Genomic DNA, 23,102 nt, shown 5'->3' on the forward strand with positions numbered 1-23,102 from the left:
TGAACACTCTCATCTGTTAACATGGGTGTGAAAATTCAAAACGTGACAGAATGCAGCTACATTGCACACACCATGTGTCTACTGTGAGTCAGGCCTAACACTTTCATAATGAAATGCAAGCTATTTCCACACTCCTCTGTTTATGTTAGTGGTAGTGATTTTCACACTACTCTGGGGTTTAAGAGCCACCAAAATCCAGAGGTTTAAGATTTTCAGGTTTTTTCAATGGAGATGAGGGGATGCGGTCATGATGTCCATCCACTACAATGTGCATCTGTTTATTTATAAAAAACCCAACATTTTTGAACGTGGCAGACACTTTCAGTGTATCTTTTGATACTCGGCCAAAGAAGTAGGTGAAACTGGTCTTTGTTTACTCTGAAATTAGCTTTGAAAGGAGAGGATGCATCCAGACACAGCTTTTTTTTTCTTTTTTCTTTTTTTTTTTAGAGTGCTGATGATTCATTGTTTTTGTTATTTTTGTTATTCTTAGTTGTTGTTTCTCATTGTGGTATTTTCTGAAACGAAGCAAACTGAGAGTCTACAGCAGCTCGTGCATGCTCAGTGTCCCTGACTAGTCACCTGATATATGTTTGCAGGTGTGTTAGTATGTAACACACCTGCAAAGTAACAATTTCTCCTGATACAAAGCTGAAAAATGCAGATTGTTAGTTTGAAAATGCCATTTTCAAATAAAACAGCGTGCGGATGAAGCCACGATCTTTATAGAGCCTTCCTCTACTTCCTGTGTTCAGCTTTCTTCTGGACTTGCCCCACGGAGGTCACCTCAGGTCATGACACTTCTCACTGTAGTGTCCTTGCTCTAATGTGGTGTTAGAAACTGCTGTATTTACTTACCCCTTATTCTCCATTAGTCCCTTATTTTGTATTGATTGACTGATCAATACCCAGTGCGTGTTTCTGTAAATAGCTGATCTCCAAATGTATCTATGTGTTTTGTACTTTTTGTCTTTTAATAATTACAAAATAGTAACTTTCAGGAGTATTATTTTAAGTCCCCCCCCCCCACACTGCTCTGCTTTCCCCTTTGACTCATTTTCAGTTGACTGTGAAGTCTAATGTGTGTTTGCCTTTGCAGTTCCCTCTGCTGCGCCTGATGATGTTGCTGTGGAAGTGATGAACAGCACGCTGGTCAAGGTTAGCTGGATGCGTGTACACAAGGACAAGCTACATGGACATCTGGGAGGCTACAGGGTAACACTTTAAAAACAGACCTTTGCTTTTAGACACAGTTTAAAAGGAAGGGCCCTGACCTCGCCCTCAGCGTTTGCATGTCTCACCCCACTCCCTTGTCCTTTGCTCGGGCAGCTTGATGGTCTCTATGCTGAAGACACCAGAAAAGAAAGATTAATAATAACTTAATCAGGACCTCAATTTGTATGACGTACACGTTGATGTCTTTGAGTGTGTGACGGTCTGTAACATTGTAGATAAACTGGTGGCGTCTGCGCAGCCTGGTGGACTCAAAGAAAAACCACGGAGACAAAAACACGCTGACAGTCCCCGGGGACCGGAACCACGCCAAGATACCGGGACTAACTCCTTTCTCCGAATACAGTCTCATTGTTATGACCTTCAACGGGCGGGGCAACGGCCCCGGCAGCCATCCCGTCAACTTCAAAACCCCAGAGGGAGGTGAGTTTGTGGAAAAACAGCATGAAGTCTATTGATTCGCCACTACTGAAGAGAAAATCTAATAATAGCCAAGGAAACTGGGTTGCAGAATCCAACCAAATGCTTACTGTGTGTGTGTGTGTGTTTGTTGCCTTCTTTTGCCCTCACAGTCCCGGAGAAAAATCCTGTTTTCAGGGTCACAGATGTTCAGAAACACACCGTCTCCCTGGTCTGGGCCCCACCACTGGAGCCTAATGGGATTCTTACTGGGTACCTCCTCGAGTATCAGCTCAGTACGTATACCTGTGTCTCGTCCTTAAACATTTACAGTGTATACATTGGTTGATGCAGTAGTCTTGCTACCAAAACATTGTTTTCCCCTTGAGTTTAACAAGTGTTCACATCCCTCTGTGTTCCTGTGTCTTGGTGTGTCAGTCCGACATTGGGGAAATTAGATTTAGTGCAGACTAACGTGTTTACATGCATTTTAAAAGTCCAGGTTTAAGCACAGTAATCAAATCTTCTTTACCAATGTCATGTAAATGTATGAAATGACTGCGTGTCAGAGATCTAAGTAGCCTCACTGTTTTATACGCACAGCTTCTTCCTCTGAGATTTCAGTGGCAGCAACAAACAAAGTGGTAACAAAACATGTACAGTTTAAACACAAGTGTGTGCAGTACTCATCGAGCGTATCAGTGAAAGAACGGTGATTTATCTTAGACTCACTGGTGATTGTCTAATCCATGATCCTGGGCATGGAAGCAAAAATCATTGTGCTGCTCAAACAGGGTCACAGTGAGGTCAGAGTGTGTGTATAGGAAACCTGTCAGGGTGACGTCTCCTGCCCTGTGTGTCCCAATCTTGGCCAAACTAGTGCTGACCAAGGCCTCCGTGTCACAGGCTGTTAAGGTCCAGTGTTACTGACTCCGTACTGTCTGCAGGGGAATGTCTTGAGCTGTGGCTTACAGTCTTGAGGGGATAGCATCACTTATCACGTCACATGCAAACATTCACTTAGCCTTTTATGACTTTAAACAAAAGTCATAACGGAGCTTAACATCTAACTTTTAACAGCGCTTCAGCGCCACATTTCCCGGCTAATTGACTTTGATTTGGCGGCTGCACAAGAGGGCCAAATGTCATACGCTATTTCAAGGGGGAGGACGTTTTCATTGTGCCACAGCCATAAAGCTGATGGACTCCTTGAAGTGTGACTTTTTTTGAAGTCCTCTCGTAGGAAGCCAGGCGAGAAATGTTGAGGGGTATCGATGAATCATCAGTGACACAAGTGGAATCTCCTGCTGCAGGACAGCTGTTTGAGACGCGCTACGCGCATCCTTAGAGCAGCCTTTTAATCGCTTCACGTTTCACAGGTTTCACTATTATAATATTGTTTAACACATCAAGCATGTGGTAATAGGCTCCTTTAACAGGTCTTACTAAAGTGCTTTGAAATGTGAAACCTCTGATCATTGTGTCAAGTTGCCACAGAAGAAGATCAATGCTTTTTTTATATATACATATATCTGTCATGAAGCTTCCTTCGCTGCTGTGTAGATGCTGTGGTCACATGCACAAGCAATGTAGTGCGCATCTATTGCAATGAGATAAAAATATATCCATTTTTTGGAATGCAGCATTTTGAGTCTATCTTTTTAAACTCGGGCCAAAGAATTAGGTCAAACTAGTCTTTGCAAGTTAAAAAATAATAAAAAGCTTTAAACCTCCATCATTCAGACAAAGCTCCTGAATAATTTGCTGAATGAGAGGATGCACACAGATTTAGATATTTTATTGTTTTGTTTTGTTTTTTGCACCCACATTGATCAGCAAAGCTGCTGTGAGGGAAATGGGATCCTGACACTCCGCTGTCTTTGTTTGGATTTTTTTTTTGTTTTGATTCACGACTATTAAGGTGTATTTATAGAGACTGATTAAAACGTTTTCTTTTTTTCTCTTTTAATGAAATTACAAATAGTTGCATTAACTGATTTATTTATTTTTTTCAATCAAAGAAGCAAATGTTCATGCCTCATAGTTTTAAACAACTCGGGTCTTTCCACACATTTTTTACACGTTTTCAGACGCTGCATGAGAACAGCTCCTCAGAGAACTGCCAGTAACTTTATTTATAAAGCACTTTAGAGACAACACAGTTGGCCAAAGTGCTGTACACAGACATGACAAAACAAGTCAAGACGAAGAGAACCGTCTCACAAATGTCCATTTGGGCACTTTCTCTTATACATGCAATTTTGTTTCTAAAGGTAAAGTTATACGTACATAAGTTAAACTTATGTGAGGATTTTTAGCGATTGTGTGTGTACACATTGATGAATTTTAAAAGAGCATTTTATTCTGTTACAGTGGAGTAACTTGCCATGAGAAGAACACTTTAAGTTTATACTCCGCACACACACACACACACGGGTGGATAATGGCTACAATTAATTCTGTTTTACTTCTCCTTTGGGCTAAACTCACTCTTTCGGTTGGTTGGGCAATTCACAGATTTCAGAGTCTTTGTTTATTCTACACTAAACGAGGCCAGCCCACTTGGCCCCGGCAGGCTGAAGAATATTTGGACGTATTGCTTTTCTGCAGCTTCAGCCAGTTCACTCAATTGGCCCATTTAGACGTGGTATTAACATCCATCCTGTGTGACCCGATTACCAAAGTGTTCGGATCAAAGTTCAGTTGAAACGCACCCAAATTGCTTTCCTAATGCATCTTCAGATCCATATTCACCATTAAAACCACATTCAGTGTTGGCCTTGTATGCAAATGCGTCCTCAGGATGCACCAAGGCCCGCCTCCTCATTTGACGCCGTCTGACACGCTGCATTTTGACAGTGAACTCAGAGGAGTGAAACATTTCTCACAGCCCATGTGTTTAGTTATTTGTAGACATTCAGCACAGTATTAACCCCCGATCAACACGTAATTTCTAGTTCTGTTGGTTCAAATCTTATTTCACGGTAGAGCTGCATGCATTGATTTACTCAGCCCCTCTCAACTTTTCTTTATAACTCTGTCTCTACTCATTGCTCTGGCTAATGAACAGACAACTTTAAAGCTGAAGTGTGTAACTTTTGGTGATTTTTGTTGTTGTTGTTGTTGTTGATGATGATTTTATTATTCTGCTTCTGTTTGGTCTTTGCGAAGAGAAACAATGAAGCAACTATTTCTTGGTTGCTCGGTCAAGCAGTACTTGCAGACCTGACCTGAGGGAGCGCTTGTGTGTATACAGCAGCAGAGCAGGGGCAGGAGGGGACGAGAAGCGTTTATCCCATCAAACCGCTGAATGAGTTTGTCACTTACTGTATGACTGGGCATGAGAGATAAACACTGCTACACTGAGAAACTCAGAGAGCTGTATGTGGAGCTGGTGGAGCACAATCAGCACTGTGTGATGTCATAGGTCATTCCTTTGAATAATAATGGATATTGGTTATATTTAAAAGGAACACACTACGGTTTTAACACGGTCTACTTGTGATTGTGTTTCTCAGGATGGATGTTATTACCAAGCCTATAAGATCATGTGCACCAGCGTCAGTGTGTCTGGATAAGTGAGAAAGAATCCATCCACAGAGAAGAAAGAGGATGTTTGTGGCCTCTACTTGGCACCAGCTTGTATTGCATAATTTACCAGAAAAAGATCGCTTTTATTGTTTAAAAAAAATCACAAAAAAAAAGCAATGTCTGATCACAGTAGGTGGTACGCAGGAGGAAAAAGAGGTGTAGACCAATACATTCTTGTCGCTGTTTGCTACCAAAGAGACGTCGCACCTTTTTCACAGCAAAGGTCACCTCGAACACCTGCTGTGTTTGTTTTTGTTACAAAGAACATAAATGCCAGCGCTCTACCTACTTGCCTGGTGTTTTTTTTTGTTTTTTTTTAACGTAGTGAAAAATGAGATCCCATCCCGGCATAGTCAAAGTGCAGAAAACAACACGGAGATGTTCCACATGTGAATGTGCGGGATACAGATGCATGTGTTTGCTAAATTCAAATGAGGTTGAAAGGAGCATTTATCAAGAAAAAAAAAAGGAAAGAAAAGAGAGCAGCAAATAACAAGTCTTCAATCCTCAATAATGCCAAAAAAACGAAAACATGCAATTCAAACTGACAAGTGACATTTGCTTTCTTTGGCATTGGCGAAATGTCTTGTAATTGTCAGTGGGGCGTGTTTTGAAAGGCCAGTTTGTTGGAGGAGTTGCAGCTCTGAAACTGCACAAGCTGAACACTTGGTGTTTGGCAAAGCAAAGTAAACAATTGAAATGATATTTCTTTTGTTTGATGCTTTTAACAAATTAATTGTCTGTATCATGCTGGATAGATGAGAACGGGCATACATAATCTTCCTGTTGCCGGAATGACCACCCGCTCTAATGCCTGCAAAAATCCTGGTGACCACTGTACACTGTACTATGTCTAAAAAGCTGCTGTGTTGCATTTTTATAAATTGCCATTTTTATTGCCAACACAGCAAAAGCCAGACCTGGCCCCTCGTAGTAAACACTTAAAGCTGCTGTGCATTACTTTTTAAATATAAATGCAGTATTCTGTTTGTGTGTCTGTGACGGCATTCCCACACTGCACACGGCGTGATGTGTTTGCCGGAGGGACGGCAGAAGCACAACAGTGACACTGGTAAAGGAAGACAGGAAGACAGCAGAGTAAAAGTTAGAATATGGACCGAGACTAATCCTTTCAGGCTCACCTGAGGAGTGGAGAAAGACTGATGTCACTGTCCGCCTCCTTGGGTGAAAATTATAAGAAGCGTCCAAGAAAAGTTTCCTCCTAATCCTCATAGTCCTGATTCGTGCAGACAGCCTTTGTGTGAGTGTCACAAAGCAGGAGGAGACATGTCTTCCTCGGAGCAGCGTCCCTGTCACTCACTGCAAAAACTTCGTACATGTCTGTTTTTACTTCCAGCAGGTGGTTTTTAAGCTTGAGATGGAAACCCGCTAAGAAAAGTACATTTATTGTCTTTAATTCCCTTGTTCCATGTACTTTTGGGGGGGAAAGAGAGAGTAGTGATGCTAGCAGTGTTTTGGAGACAGTGGTTAGACACTGGAGCTTAAATCACATGCTAGATAATTATTTTATAATTAACTTGAAGGAAATTGTCACTGAAAGTAAATATAATAGTGAGTGTTGATCCACCGGCATAGAGAAAGTTGAATGAATGGAAACAGGGGCAACACACAAATGATGAAGGCAACAGATTGGGTATAATCGTTGAAAAATAAATGTAATGATGTATTTTATTTAAAGATGTGATGTAATTACAAAATAAAAAGCATTGGTTTACAGGCTTATTATAAGTGCAAACGAGATATAAGGACAAGACAGGATCTGAACTAACGGCCAATAGCAATTAAAAATAAGGTCACTTATTTCACCTTTTTGTGACTGTAATTTCAGTACAATTTAGATATGTGTTTGCGTAGGAGCCGTTAGAATTGCTTTATATGTGTAGGGTGACGGGGGTGGGTGTGGAAATCGGTTAGCTCCGTAATTCTACGATGGAGTGTTCCAAAGTACATCATAAATTTAAGACTGTGACCAAAAGTACTTAATTTTCTCTGGAAAAAAAGAAAGAAAGAAAAATCACTTTTGAAATGAACACTGCAGAAAACGACCAGGAGCAGCACTTAGTGTGATTTAATTTGCTAACTAAGGAAATGAAATGGCTTCATGTCACATGTTGAGGACAAGGACTTGAAAATGTGGGAGAAAGGTATTTAGTCAAATGTGAGTAGGGATGAGGCATATAAAATGAAGCTCAGTACAAAGTACAGTATATGTACGGGGAAATGTTCCTTTTTTTTTCCCTCTTGTCATTACTACTGTCTTTGGGTTTTTCACCTTTTTTTTTTTTTCTTACATCTAGTTAACGACACAGAAGAGGTGGGGCCACTGCAGACGGTCGACATCAGCAACCCGATGACCACCAAACGGATCCTGCGCGACTTGGAGCCCCTGAGCAAATACAAGTTCTACCTGCGCTCATGCACCACAGTGGGCTGCGGGCCTGTTGTTAGCGAGGAGTGCACCACCACCTTAGAAACAAGTGAGTGATGGGGGTGGGGGTGGGGGGGGTCAGAAAGGAGCTTTCTGTATTGGTTGGTGCATATTTGGACCCTCCTTTATGTGAGTGTGAATGAGGGAGCGAGAACGAGGCTGCGTTCAGGCTGAGGAATCTTCTGTCGGTGACGAGGCCGTGTCACTGTTCGAAAATGGCATTGAACTTGCAGAATATGATCCATTCCCGGGAGGCCAAGCATTTCATATCTCCTTTTAAGTAATTTTTGTGGATAAACAATTGTATGTGGGTGTCATGGAGGTTTTTCAATTCTCACCAGAGAGAAAGTGCCTATTGATTGGACAGAGAGCATGAGCTATGAAACAATCAGCTAAGAAAGAAAATAGCTTTTAGCAGGAGGTAAAGTGAAGATTTTGATGCTGAACGGTGTAATCACGATGAAGTCGGTGGCTTAGTAATCATAATGAGCCGGCTTGTCGCGTGTAATCTTTTCGTTTCAATTACATGTCGTTTCTTGTGAGTGAGGACTGCACACCATTTTTCAGCTGGCTCAAACTTAAGCCGAGCTCCTGAGTGATAGTGGCCACCGCTATGAACGGTCGGACGGGAAATGAAATCGGAAAATGAATGTGGAGTCACCCGAGTGTCCCTTTAATGGGCCCGCAGCAGGAGCAGCGTACACACATTGTGTTTTTCAATAATTCATTAGCTCAACGTAATGTTGAAACACACTGCAGGTGCTAAATATGCAAGAAATAACTTGTTGTGGATGGTAAGAAAGCTCATTTTTGCTGAAGGGTAGGGTTTTTTTTTGCATGCTGAAAAGCCAGAAAAATTGATAACAGTGAAAAGGACAATTTAAAAACAAATTTAATGTTCAGTCCAGTGGTTGTGTGTCTTGTGTGTGTCTGCGTGTGTTTGCGCTGAGCAATGTAGTTCTCTGTGCTAACTCTACTGTGCACAGTTAACGCTGCTCTCTTGCCATCGCTCTCCTGCCACTAAAAAGAGCACTGCCGTCAGCATTACCTCTGATAATACTGCGTGTTATTATTCAAAATGTGTATGCGTGTGCGCTTGTGTAATCGTTTGCCTAGCAATGCAATGTTTGTCTGCTGCTTTGTCTTTGTCCTTGATTGTTCTCTGCTTTTCCCCGCAGCTTCCACTATGGCTTCCACTGTTGGCCTCAGTATGTAGATCTGTGTCTATGTAGAAACTGTAGCATGTCATACCTACACATACTCCAGCAGAAAAAATACCAAATTGACATTTTTCGACGGGTATTGTGACGTTATTTGTGATATTTATTGATTGATTGATTATATATATATATATATATATATATATATATATATATATATATATATATATATATATATATATATATATATATATAATGCGTAACAGATTCAAAGGTGGTGGGCAACCAACAATGGCAGAATCCATTGAAGGTTTTAGCAAGGTAACAAAAACACAGGAATTAGTGACATCACCATCCTTTTCCAAAGAGTGTCAGGAAACTACGGTGGCCCTGTTGTTGCTCTTTGTTTGCAAAGTAAGCTTCCACCTCAAAAGTCAAACATTTCAGAACATTAAGACCTCCATAAACTAAGGCCCCTGCCTAAAGCACATATAACCATATAACCATATGAAAACCATATGTTCTTTTTAAAAGGATGATACACTTATACAAACATACTAGTGGTAGTAAATCAAATTTCTGCCCATAAAAACATACTGTATTCCTTTTCTGTTTGTTGATCGAAGTGACGTCTACACACAATACCTTTAACTAAGTTATTTAACAAAGTTCTCAACCCTTTAATGACAGGTGGAGAACTATTTCTTCAACACTGACACATGCAGTACTGTAATTTTCTTGTCCTCTTTGGAATTGCAGATTTCTGAATCTCTATGTGGGTATGACATGTTTGACAGTCACTATGGAGCTCTGTCGGTAGTGAGTGCATGTTTAGATTTAGAAAATGTGGACAGGTGTGGATGCTGCAAGCCTGAGTTATTCGTCAAGGCGTGGGTGTCATAACATCTTAGCACAGTTTATGTTTCCTGTACATTATCAAAAAATGCAAAACACTGTGTTCCCGCACAGATAATTGACCTTGTCGGCTGTTTGCCCTTGCCGTCAGCAGCGAGATCTGTGATGCCTCCTTTCATTAGAAAAATGTCAACTTCTCCTCAAAGATAAAGTTTGCGCTTTCCTCTCTAATAGTAATGGTAATGAGTCGCCTAATTATGAATTCACACTAATCTGGGCTCATTAGCGACTGTAAACGAATATTGACTTTTATCCGAGCAACAGCCGAGTCGGCGCAACACGTCTAACTCAAGCTGACGAATTAAATGAAGCCGGGAATGAAGATCAGACATGCCAAACATTCATCCTTCTCCCATTTAATGATGTGCAAAAAAGAAAATGGAGCTGCGGTTAAAAGGCAAGATCAGATTTATTCGTCTCAACATCTCACCTGGTGTATACACATGAAAAATGTCATTTTCTTTCTTCCTTAGACGATGTTTCTGTATGTAGTCACTAATTTTCGAGCTGAAAGTGGCATGCGTGCTAACAGTAGAAGGTAGCGCCCGGGGCTCTATCCCCCAATTGATAACCACAAGATCTGTTTTTCGTTTCAGGCAAGTCAGCTTCCCCCACACCTCCACGCACTCCAAAGTCTCGAGTGACCAAACCCACTCGTTCCACCATAGGTAGAGCTGCAGCACATTCTCACACCACAGGCTTCAAACCATAAAGTCAAATAAAAGTTGGGAAATAAATAGAATCAAATACTTGTTTAGGTTCTAGGTTTTACGACCGTAAAAATCGATATTCCGAAAAACAGAAATGAAACGTGTATTGTGCAGGCTAATGAGCTACTTTATCTACATTTCATTTTCTGTATTCAATGTTTCCGTATGTAAATGATAGGAAATTGTGACCTTTAACATTCCAGACAAGTTCTGCAAACCAAATTTCAAATATTGGAAGCACTGGCCTCTTCTCCCCAGACTCGAGGCTTCCTTGCCCGGAAGTTCCCGAAAGATGGGAAACAAGGAGCTGTGCTGTTCGCCGCTGTTACGCTGTGTTCATGCACACACACATACTTGCACATTGCTACCTTGTCTTCTGTTTTATTTTTTGATAAATGAGAGATTGGTTGGCTGAAGCTTTATCGCATACCTGTCCATGAGAAAATAATCCACATTGATTCAATTTTCTCTCCTCTTTCAGCTCGGAATAAGCATTTAGTAGAAAATATTGAATTGTTTAAATGTTTTTTTTTTTTTCTGACAGATTCTGATTTTATTTGCGATTTAGTCAAGTTTCACTTCAGTATTCATCGTGTCGTAGATACAACAACAAATGATGATGCGTTACCACACGACACAATAAAAATTGTACACTAAATTCTATACTAATACAAGGATTAATATGTGCAAACTATAAGAGTTGCATTTCTATTACATGGTATAACAATCAAAAATACTGTAGAAGAATACAATTGCCGCCTTTTCCATTTTGCTATTTGCATTGTTTCAAATTGCGATTTCAATTTGAAAAACTACTGACACAGACCCTACTTTTGTTTCTCCTCCTCTTTTTTTTAATTGTGACTTTGATCCGCACCTCTGTTATCAGTTTCAATTTAGCATCTTGTCTATAAGTGCAAGGAATGTCTGGCTGTTAATTGGAAAACTGTCCAAGTTGACAGACCTTAAACCGGTGCCGACTTTGACGTCGTTTGGATGGGATATCTGTGTGGCAGATATCTCACTAAAGTCACCACTTCCGTGCACGCTTAATACACAATACACACAATCAAAATGCAAAATTCTAAGACAACACACTGGCTAACTAGTCGTACCAAATATGTCCTTCCTCACTCTGACGTCTCATATGTGAGAGCAAATGTTTTGGCACATTTGCTATATCCTTTACGGGAGACATGGAAGTGATCGACTAGCGATTTGAGTGCGTTGTACTTGTTGTTGCCTGATCTAGTTCTCATTAAATGCAATCAATTGTCATTTTTTTTCAACAGTGGAGACGGATAAAGAGAACAATAGCATTTAAAGGCGCCCAAAATGAAACGGCCTATTACTTTGAACTTAGACTTCCGTGGATTTAAGAGTGTGGGAAACATTTTGGCTCATGTGACTACACTACTCAAAGCAATATAACATGAGTGTCTATATATTGTAATCTTTAATGCACTTAATTTTGTATTTCATATGCCTTTGGTTTCCAGTGGCTCCAAGAGTTGGACTGTAGAGTATTAGCTCTGCTTCATTGTTTGTTATAAGACAAGTGGATGCTAATGAAAAAGCTGGTTTTAATTTCACTGCCGTACCACGGGGAAATCTTGGATTCTAGATCCATAACCTGATGCGAGCGCGGAGTCGATTGAAAGAGACAAATATGTCTAATTGTCAGTGATTGATTTCTCGGGCCCCCAGTCCCTCTGTACACGGCATGATATTGACCCAACCGTCACCTGACATTTCCATGTAATCTTCGACTGTGTAAACAGCAACACAGCTCCGGGAGAAGAAGTCGTCCAGGGCAACATCTGAGCCGAGTGACGGCAGCGAGGAGAAATGTCCTCCTGAGCTTCATCAGTGAGGTGTGAACTCATACTGGGAGGGTAATATGCACAGGACACCGAGATAAGTGGATAAGTGGAAGCTGTAGAGAGCTCCTATATCAGAATATTTCCCAGCCTCCACTTCCATACGAGTCGTCCTGACTTTGAAGGGGGGCGTCTTCCAGAGCCTGGACTCCCCGCTGGGCGAGCAGCTGCTTTGTGCCGCATTTAATAGCAAGGCGAGAAAATGTCGTGACAAAACCACAGCCGACAGCCTCTGAGATATTTTTAGTACGGCGGTCCATGTCAGTTGAAGTCATCACACAGCTCTCATAATTGGAATTACCATAGTTGGGGACTAATCCATCAACATTAGTCTGAGGGTGTCATGTGCAGCGGTTGGGGTGGGCAGTGGCACCGCAGACGCAGGTGTCCTTGTGTGCTGAATTATCACCTGAGCAAATAACACACCTGAGCTGGAGATGCAGTGGAAGATTTGCATGTTTGCCATGGGGAAATGAAGTGGATTGTGCTTTGTTGACTCGCCGAGACAGCTGCTGTAAAACCATACTAATGATGCATATCATTCACCACGTTTATTAGATTTTTCCCCTTTCTCTTCTGTTCAGTTTCAAAAGGCGCGTTTCGTGTCGGGACTTATTGGAAGCTTTGAATTGCTTTAAAAGCAAATAACACAACTAAAAAAAGATATGTGATCATAAAAGAGAGCGTTAATAATTGAGTACTCGAAGGAAATATAACCAGAACTACAACTCTCAAGTGTGGATGGCTGACTTGTTTTTCTTGAACATAATTTAACATTTACTGTGTTTTTCTTCATTCAAATTTTTAGATTAAGCTATTTTTTTGTACAATTTTTAATATTATGTGAAACGTTATTTATTTATCTATTTATTTATTTAATCATATATCCAAGCAAAGATGTTTACTATCTTTTGGTTTCAGCTTCTTCCCTTTGTTTAGTTTGTACAGGCAGATTCATAGACACTGCCTTTGAGTCTGGGAACTGGTCTTTTTATAGGTCATTTATGGATTAAACAATCAATCAATTCTGAAAAAATGGACTCTAGATAACAAGCAAACAGATATTTGTGTTTGATTGTTAACCCTTAAAGATCTTTTTATTCTTCACCTTTAAAAGAAGTTTCCACGTCCACGTCGCTCCTGTCGTGTGTGCTGTTGAGGGATTCACTTGGTGTGTGTGTGTGTGTGTGTGTGTGTGTGTGTGTCCCCTCCTGTCTATATAATTGATATGTCCTTACAATAACGTCAGACGTGTGCTCGTCTCCTCCACAGAAGGTGAAGAATAACATCTTTCGTCTCATAATGACAACACTCACTAACTGTGCCATGAGGACTTTGACCTGCTTTGACCAATTCTTCCTGACTATTTCTCTTCCTTCTTCCTCTTCTCTCATTACTCCATCACTTCTGGGCCTGGTTAAATGTCAGCTCAGCTGTTAGTGACCGGTTTGCAAATATCAGGATATCTGAAGGCGAACATGAAGAACTGTATGCTCATGTTATCCATATCATTGACAGGCTTTAACCTGTCAAACGCATGAGTTGCTTGAGTTACACTGTGCAACTCATGCCTTTAGAAGCTGGCTTGAGAATTATAGAATACTTGAAGGTGTTCCACAGGTGAGGAGGGAGACCAAAATTATGGAAGCATATTACAGTACCTTTATTTTTCTGAATTACCAAGCAAAGCTCTCATTAAATAACAAGAATAAGAACAATATTTTTTTCCCAAAAAATATATTCTACTCAGTTTTTGTTTTTTTCAAGTTTTATAAATAATATAATATATTCAACTCTACCTTTCTAAAGCACCAAGCAATGTTTTCAATAAATAGTTTTTTTGAATTTGGTGACAATAATCTTCAGGTATTTTTCTGAATCAAGAAGATATGTTATTTTCTGCTCTTTTTCCAGATATATTTAGATAACTTTTTTTTTTTAAAAAGAAAGAAAGGACATTTTAGTTTTTTTTCTCACGTAATAAGAAATGTCCTATTTAAAATGAGTTCAAATTACGTTTCCTCTCCTGTTTGGCTAACAAAGTTTTACTTAAAGTACCCACTTGGTAACCTTGGTTATATGATGGCAAAACAGGTGATTTTTTCTTTTTCATTATTATCTCTGCAATTCAGAAAAAAACCCGAGTTTTTTTATAAACATTTTCAGGTCAGGTGAATGCAGTATACCTCTGTACCCAACAGCATGAATTGATTTTAAAAAAGAGAACGAAGGGGAACACAGTGCCCTTCAAGGCATCAGTAGAATCTTAGCCACACAGACTCACTGTGGGGAATTTTAATATGTGGGCAGCATTTCTTCGTTGATTAATTAGACAAGCAGGATTAGCTGTTTAATATTAACACTGGCCTGTTTCCATCAGTTGCAAAGCGCCCACGCCGCCGTCTGCGGTTGCATCAGATAGACTTTGTCAATGTAAACATTCAATCAAATGTCGGGATGAAAAGGCCAAGGTGTGTCAAAGTCACCGGGACTGTTGTTGTCTCCTCAGGTTTGGCCAGCATCCACGGAGGAATATCCACCCAGGGCTGGTTTATCGGCCTGATGAGCGCCATTGCTCTGCTCACACTCATTGTGTTGATCGCCTGCTTTGTCAACAGAAATAAAGGCGGAAAGTATTCCGGTAGGTGCTCACACACACACACACACACACACGCAGATATCACCTTGCTTAAATAATAATAGCTGCACAGAGCGTCATTATTTTCCAATTTCCCTTGTTTGTTGCTATGAAAGAACTGATCAATTTATCCTGGGAGCCTTTACAAGAATACCTGCATGTAAGCTGATATGTTTTTCTTTTCCCCAGACCTCCGAATTATTTTAATGCAAATTTATACATAAAAATAGGCTTTTGTATTGATAGGAAAATGAGCCTTTCTACACTGTGTGTGTGTGTGTGTGTGTGTGTGTGTGGATGGAGCATTTGAATGTGACATCATTTAGACACACAGCTTTTTCCCCAGCCACAATCTAAACAAAGTGCAGCGCACAGCGAGACAAAATGCAAATGCTGCGCACGGGGCGGCTGCCATGACGAGCGCTGTGGTATCTCAGCGATGTGCCTCCTGTTGTGGACATGAGGGTCCTGATCAGCTTTATTATTCACAGCTAATGGCCATCAGGTTGTCGTCTGAGCAACGATGGCTTCACTTGTCAGCGGGGAAAAAAAAAAAAAAAGAAGAGAGAGAAGCTGCTATGTCCCTTGTTTTCTCATTAAGTTCTCATTATCGCCCATTGCTCGAAACAACCTCCTTTTTCACACACTTGCACCGTGTGCTTCCTTTCCTATCACTCTGCAAATAGGAAAATAGCATTTTAAATCCCGCTGTTCCAACTGATTATTGTATTTTTTTAGAAAATAATAACATTTATTTTGATTTTATATAGAATTACATGCATTTTTTTAAATGTACTTTTGGTCATTTTTGTTGAAGGTGTGATTTCCTGTCTCTCTTTGGTCTGAATAGAAATGATGTAGCATTTTTTTTGTCTGAAAAAGGGCTCTGTCAAGCAATACTATCAGGGAGCATTTCCTGCTGAACTACTTTCACCGCTAAAACAGTTTGAAAACCTGTTTGCCGTCACCTCGCTTTACTAGCACAGTGTTGTCGTCTGTGTGTCTGTGTGTTCTTGACATAAGGCAAATCACTCCCTCTGTACAGTACGGTAATGTTGCCGAGTGACACAAGATCTAAAAACTGCTATACTGAGAAACACGGGGAGAGTCGTGTGGAGTTGATTATTCATCTCTGTGTGAAGCCATTTGACAGTGTTTTTCTTTACTGTTTTAAATCAGAATGTTTACACAACACACAACTGAGATTTTACACCAAAAAATACATCGAAATGTACATTTATATTAGCTATCGCCGTGACCTTTCATCCAGTGAATAAGTGCAGGGAATAAGGGAGCGAGAATCTCACTCGTTCAAATAACGTTTGCCAGTCAGGGGGAAACTGTGATTTTTCATTGGTAGCCATCTCCTGAGGAAACCACTGATATCTCCTCTTCGTTTTTCTTGTGCACCAGTAAAGGAAAAAGAAGACCTTCACCCAGACGTTGAGTCCCAGGGCATGAATGACGACACATTTTGCGAGTACAGGTAAGCGTAACGGCGGCAGCGCTATTTCACGCACAACAGTGTATGAATTTCTTCGTTTGCTCGCAGCTCTTTTCCATTAACTTCTCTCTGTAATTCTCTCTCTGTGCATTTCTCCTCTGGCTGAAATGACGACCCAGCGTGCGCGAGGTTCACGCGGCGCCCCACACCTCCTCTGTTCGAGGCATTTGATGAACTGAGTAACTGGCATGTATGTGATGAACAGCGCTCGTGTCCCCTGAGCTGTTTACACATCAGTGTTGTCGGACTGTTAGCCTCCCCTTTATAGGACATCGTGATTGTAGCTTTGATGTTGTGTTGGTGTGAGATGTGTTTCGATTTGGCGCCATAAAGAGATCCACAGTGGCGATCAGATGCAGCCATTTTCCGTCCTCGCGGAGCTAAATGCAGACTGCACAGTGCACAGCAGGAGGCTCAAACCAATCAGTGTAATTGAAAGCGGCTCATCTCCAGGGCAGTAATATCTGGCCACGTTTCATTAATCCTGTAGTGGTCCAATTCATAACAGTCTGCTGCAGCACAGAGCCCCAGTGTAATTCCACAATCTGCATCTGCACAACAAATGCTGATGTGATGAAGTCACAGAAAAATTGTGACTGGATTTCCTTTTTTCTTTTTTGTTTAATTTGTCACAAATTTCTTTCCCGAGTTCGTGGTCGGGTCATCCTATTAAAATGGTAAATGACGTTAAAAAGTCCCAAAGAGAGGGAAAAAAAGCATGTAACAGCTACTGTCTCTTGGCTGAAGACTAGATTACGAGACTCCAGAGCCAAGTAATAGGCTACATCCATACTATTATGTTTTCACATGAAAACAGCCTGGTCACATAAAAAAAAAACCATCTGCTTCCAAGGTATTTTCACTCTGTATTATATACGCACTCATTTCATAAACAACTGAAACACTAGTTTGTTGTCAGATTATCTTTCAGACGCATATTTGTCGGTGTATTTGCAGCATAGAGAGTTGTCGCCAGTACTGTAGTGGCAATCACACCGCTGAAGGGACTCGCATGCAGAATATGCGTCGTAAAATAGCCAATAGGCGCACCCACTTTCTCTGAAAACAGATCGGATCGCTTGATTTAGACTATGCTGAAAAGTTATTATGAAATGATTCAACAACAACGCCAAGAAAGTCCCGCAGTCAGTCTCGGTGTTGGTCTGATAGTGGTCAGAATCACTTGAATCTGAATCTGGTTTATGCAAAACTCTTACAGCACAGTCTTGTAGGGGGCGTCACATTTTGTATTGCCAGATTTTAACCACGAGCCCTTGTAACTCAGTTTCAAGTGGAAAGGGTCAAAGGTTAAGGTTAAACTGTGCAATTACTTCTAATGAGGCTGAATGACAATTTCTGACCAGCAGAGAGTTTGGAAAGTTAGTTACTAACAAAAACTAATCCAGTAAAAGTACATCGTTTGTAAAAGTGCATTTCAGGACCACACAGTGTGCAGTTTTAGTCTCAGCACCATTTTATTGTCCCCTTCAGTGTTTCCTCACTGTGTCGGATGCTCTGGTGCATGCAGGGAGAAGCACTGATAATTGTCTCAGCAGGTGCATCAGTGAGATCATTTCCAATTGGTCAGCCGGAGGAAAACACTAATGCCAATCACAGCGGCTCATCGGGAGAAAGGGCGGCGATAGCTCACGCCCGCAGCCCGCTCGCCTCTCCGTAAGCCGCGGGCGTGAAGCCACGGGCGAAACGAGACGATTCTCAAATCCACTCTTCCCCTTTTCATGCAGCGACAACGACGAGAAGCCGCTGAAGGGCAGCCAACGCTCGCTGAGCAGGGAGATCAAGGCGGCGGACAGCGGGGACAGCCTGGTCGACTACGGCGACGAGGACGCTCAGTTCAACGAGGACGGCTCCTTCATCGGCGAGTACGCGGGCCGAAAGGAGAAGAGGGTTTCCGCTGAGATCAAAGCCACCACTCAGACCCCGGCGTGAGGAGCAAACATACATCCGTCTTTCCTCCTCCACACCCCACCGCTTTCATTCGACCCCCCCCCGGGACGAAACAAAACACAGACAGACATTATCCACACTAAGCGCACGTTTTGTGTCAAATGTGATGTGTCGTTGCCAGCTGCACACTGCACACTTCTCATTGTATTAAGCTCTGTTTTGTCAAAAAAAAAAAAAAGGTGTATATACAGTGTATATTCTACGTGCCGAGTGTCTTTTTTTTTTTATATAATTATTATCACACAAACCATTTATAGGGCTTTGATTTTTTTTCTTTCCATGACTTCAGCTGTATTACTGTCTGTAGAAAACGAGTTCACTCTCCATCCTGCAGCGGCCCACACGCGGCATCACGTGGATATTTTTCCAATTGGAGCAAATATTACTGACCTTTTTGTATTTGAAATGGATACAGTAAATATGTTGTAAGATGTGTATAAAGGTTGCTTATTAACTTATTTTTTTTCCCAGTGGTTTTATACCTGACAAGATAACCAGAAAGTTGACATATCATTTTGTATCACAAGCATCGAGTCTTGAACCATAAACCTCCCTGTGATGTTAGAGGAGATTGTAATTTAGTAGTTATACTTTGCTTATGAACATTTAGAGCTATTGGACAGTGTAAACTGCAAAAGAAATGACTGTGTTTTGTAAGACTTATCTATTACTGGTCATTACAGTATGTTCCTGATTATACTTTAATAAGTAAAATGACAATTTATTCCAGTTTATAGACGATTGATGTGAAATGTCTCACACGTGTAACCCCCTATTTCTGGTTTTGGTGTCACAGTTTTCTACGAAATGTTTGACATTATTTGGGAAATACACAAGTTGCTTCCTCGACAGGGAATGCATGAGACGGTTGATACCAGTCTGGTGTCTGTGTTTCTGAATATGAAGCTACATGTCCACTCACCGTACCTCGGAATGGGAACATAATTCACAAAATCTACATCATGTTCTATTGGGAAGAGGAAGAGCTGAAACTAGTGATTGAGACCATTAACTCCTCAGGGAAATTTTTACTGACTGATGTTGTTGTGACTCTGGGTTGGGCGACACTGACACTGAGACATTTATTTTTCTGGACATAAGCAGACTAATCCAAACTTAACCAAGTTCATCAGAGCCTCATATAAAGTCTTAGTATGATAAAAAAGAAGACACTTGTGTCGGTTACAATAACAGACAGACGTGATGTCTAATAAAGCAAAATATAAAATGGCAAACCGAAGGATATATCAAAAAAACAAACAAAGAGATAAACACAGGGACGCTCAATGAATTATGACCGTTTTTACCTCTTTGTCTGATGAACAAAGTAAAGATGATATCAGATGTAAAGAGAAGAGCTGATCATTTTTCTTCACTGGAATTATTGATCCGTGTGTGGAGTGTTTTTTTTTTTTTTTCTCCTACTAAATCACATCAGAGGCTTCTCAGCAGTCGGAGTCACAGCGTCAACACTGATTAATATCAGAGCTTGAAAAAACTTCAGATTTATTGCGGGGGAAAAATCAGGAATACTTTTTTTTTGTTCTGTCCAAATGATGATCTGGTTTGCCTGTGATCTGATTGGTTAGTGGTTAACTCAGTGACAGGCGTGTGTCCACTGTCACTGACCTAACCTTCTGTGGTTAGGTTTGGCAGATTAGAGTTTCAACATCAGTTGCCATAGCGATTTACCTTTATAAGAAGCAGAAGCAGCTTTGTAGGATCAAAAAAAACCCGCGTTCAACTTGACGCTATGTGGATAAACGCAAATCCTGCTTCATAGTACAGGCTTCAGCTGATACTTGTTGTTTCTCGCAAACAGACACAGGAGTGCTATCAACCTGCTCATGGCAAGAAAGCATAGTTTTCAAGAATTGAAACAACTCTTTTAAATAATGATATAGGGACGTAATGTTCTGTTCTTATTTGTGCAGAGACAGGGTAGAAAAAAATCAACTTTATATGCAGAAGCCTAGATATTGTGAATCCGCAGCATGGGTCATGAAATACAAGCATTTTGATAATCTTAAATATCTTTTCTTTTTCTTTCTTTTTCTTACCAGAAATGTCTAGATCTGTTGCAGCACAGAAATCCTCTTATTAAACGTGTTTGCAACTCCAGATACATATGAACGTCAACAGGATGACGTCATCAGTGTTATAACTCAGATTTAGCTGCAGAGCCACAGAGGACGGCGAGTATTTTTAGGTTGAGTGGCTCTCGGCACTTTTCAGGAAAACGTGAAGTCGGTGGAGAAGAAAGTTCCATCATCCCTGTATTGGATCATATGGACTCTTGCGATCAGATTACTGTGATGGATCTGCTTGCGTGTTTGACATCCACCAACACTGCATTATTCCGTAGCGAGTGCTACCCCAGTCCTAACAAGCCTTACTCTGTTTATTCATTAGCACCGTGATCACAAAAAGTCTCCATGTTTTGTTTAAAAAAAGAAAATCATCCGTTGCATGGTAAAAAAAACAATGTTATTTGGTGTTTTTGATGTCATTAAATTGCTTTACTTTCCTACACTGGTAATGGTCTGACTGTTTGGACACAGACAGCTATCACTCTATGTTATATAATTCATGTTTTTGATACGTAAAGTAATGTATGGAGGTGGATTAAAAGCTGATTAATTCATGTCTAAGTGTCTGCTTTCCCTCCAGTCAGCTGTTAAATAGTGGAGTGGAGGAAAGCAGTACAAAAAAAAGTGTTAAGCACGCCCTCATTTACTCAGAATAAAAATGACAGATGTTTGACAAATTGTTCCCATCTGCAGCATGACTTGAACAAATGTAGTCCCTGGGTCAAGTCTCTGTCTGAGCTGAGCATCATGTTTGATTACTTTGGCTCCAGGAGAGAGAGAGAGAGAGAGATAGACAGAGAGAGTCACGAGAAATCAAAGGAGCGAGCTCCGACAGCCGCTGGATCAAGGAGTGAGAGTGGTAATCATGTCTGATGGTTGATAGTAGAGAGGGGAGAGTGTCACTGTGAGGGTTTTTCAGCGAACCGGTCACATCTGCCACAAATACCCTCTCATCACTCAGCGCGGTTTGGCTTTGGCTGCTGCTGTTCTCACATACGCGGTGACCTTCAGGCCACTGGGCAACCTCAGCTCTTTGGCAACAATGTGAAAAGCTGGATGTGCCTCTAGGAACGCAGTAAGTGTTTGTGACGGCTCCTCAAAAAGCAGGATTTTCTCGACAATCACTCCTCTCTACTGTCTTCTCAGTAAAGCTGACTTCAATTTTGGTTTCCCCTTGGTTAAAAAAAGGTGTTATCGATCTCTCTATGTGCTCATGTTTACCATGGTCATCATATGGAGCCCATTCACCACGTTTGGTAATCGCATGATGTTACATTTGCAAATGACGTTCCCATTTAGAGGGAAACAGACGACACCGGTGTGAGTGGCAGCTGTTTTGCAGGTGATGCAGAAGATCAACATGACGCCGTAATTAGAGGCTTCACCGTGGGAATTCCGATGCTAATGGGCGACGTGACGACGCAGCCTGTTACAACCATAGCTGTGAAAATGTTTGCTGAAATGTTTGTGGTGCCACAAAATTACATTTTTATGAAGTCAGTCCACCGCTCCCTTTCCCAAGTGCGTCGGGGGAACTACGGTGGCCGTCAGAGACCAGAAAGGATGTAAACACTTTCTCACAACGCTCGGTTTATTTAGCTTCTGATCCAAAACACGAAACGCACAGTATTTACTGCAAACCCTGCAGTGTGTTACACACACTGTACCTGTTCTATATTTAAATTCAAATGTCCTAAACCCTGAGATGAAAGAGCAGGGATTAAGAAGTACACACTTCAAGGATGTGCATCGTGCCTGTTGTCATAGATGATCCCAGGAGTGGATACATATGCAGCTACTGTGCCAAACATGAAAGACTCAGCACTAAAATATATGAAGACACGCTGAGTCACACACACACACACACACACACAGTCCATCAGACCTGTACCACTTTGCTATTGCATTAGCAGGAGCTTTTAATCTGTGTCTTCAAGTCTGTACAGTAGAGTCTTTGATGTGCTTTAGCTTTCTGTTGTGCAACATCCCATTCTACTGGGTATGAAAGACTGCAGGCGTCTTTTCTTCTTCCCGTCCATGCACTTTGCTGGTGACTAGAGTATGTATCAGTACATCATACAACGTACATCAAAAAAATCCAAACTATCCCTTCTTGAAATGTCTTGTTGTGTTCTGGATATACAGCGTATTTGCTCTCCCGGAGAACACGGCTGCCCGCAGGGATACGAAGGACAAAAGACGGTTAAAAAGATTTTAGCCACTCAACAAAACTCAGTTAATAAGGTCTACACCTTAAGAATATGTTTGCTGCTTTATCTCGCCATTAGATAGCCTTATCTAAATGCGTTATTTTCTCATTTTTTTATTTTTAGAATCCTAGAAAAACTGATGTTCTCTGTGGACTTTGGTGCAGGAGAGCTAGCGATTTACAGACTTCAGTTTCCAGGCGGAAAAGAATGTGAGATAAAGCCGTGCACAGAAATGACATTGTAAACGAAAGCTGGTATAGATTGATGAGTCTTTTGTCAAGTGGCTAAAATAAGTATCTCCTCATGTCCCCTTGTAATTTTTTCATAAAATAATGTACAATAATTGCATGATCTT

At 41.0% G+C, this 23,102-nt stretch overlaps 1 protein-coding gene across 7 annotated transcripts in view; it reads left to right on the forward strand.

Annotated features, from left to right (window-relative positions):
- The window catches only part of chl1b (cell adhesion molecule L1-like b), an 80,096-nt gene extending 59,119 nt beyond the window's left edge, over positions 1-20,977 (forward strand). For 5 of the 7 annotated variants that reach the window (XM_058631514.1, XM_058631517.1, XM_058631516.1 and 2 more), the window contains 9 exons: positions 1,100-1,215; positions 1,452-1,656; positions 1,806-1,928; positions 7,542-7,721; positions 8,851-8,880; positions 10,344-10,415; positions 14,847-14,978; positions 16,389-16,461; positions 18,225-20,977. In XM_058631514.1, coding sequence (XP_058487497.1) covers positions 1,100-1,215; positions 1,452-1,656; positions 1,806-1,928; positions 7,542-7,721; positions 8,851-8,880; positions 10,344-10,415; positions 14,847-14,978; positions 16,389-16,461; positions 18,225-18,429 — 1,136 coding nt within the window. In that variant the 3' untranslated portion in view covers positions 18,430-20,977. Of the gene's footprint in view, positions 1-1,099; positions 1,216-1,451; positions 1,657-1,805; positions 1,929-7,541; positions 7,722-8,850; positions 8,881-10,343; positions 10,416-14,846; positions 14,979-16,388; positions 16,462-16,598; positions 16,670-18,224 lie in introns of all 7 variants that reach the window. The other 2 variants (XM_058631520.1, XM_058631519.1) reach the window with 2 other exon arrangements.
- The last annotated feature ends 2,125 nt before the right edge of the window (positions 20,978-23,102 follow it).

Source organism: Solea solea, chromosome 6 (genome assembly GCF_958295425.1).
Source record: "Solea solea chromosome 6, fSolSol10.1, whole genome shotgun sequence".
In the NCBI taxonomy this organism is placed as follows: domain Eukaryota; kingdom Metazoa; phylum Chordata; class Actinopteri; order Pleuronectiformes; family Soleidae; genus Solea; species Solea solea.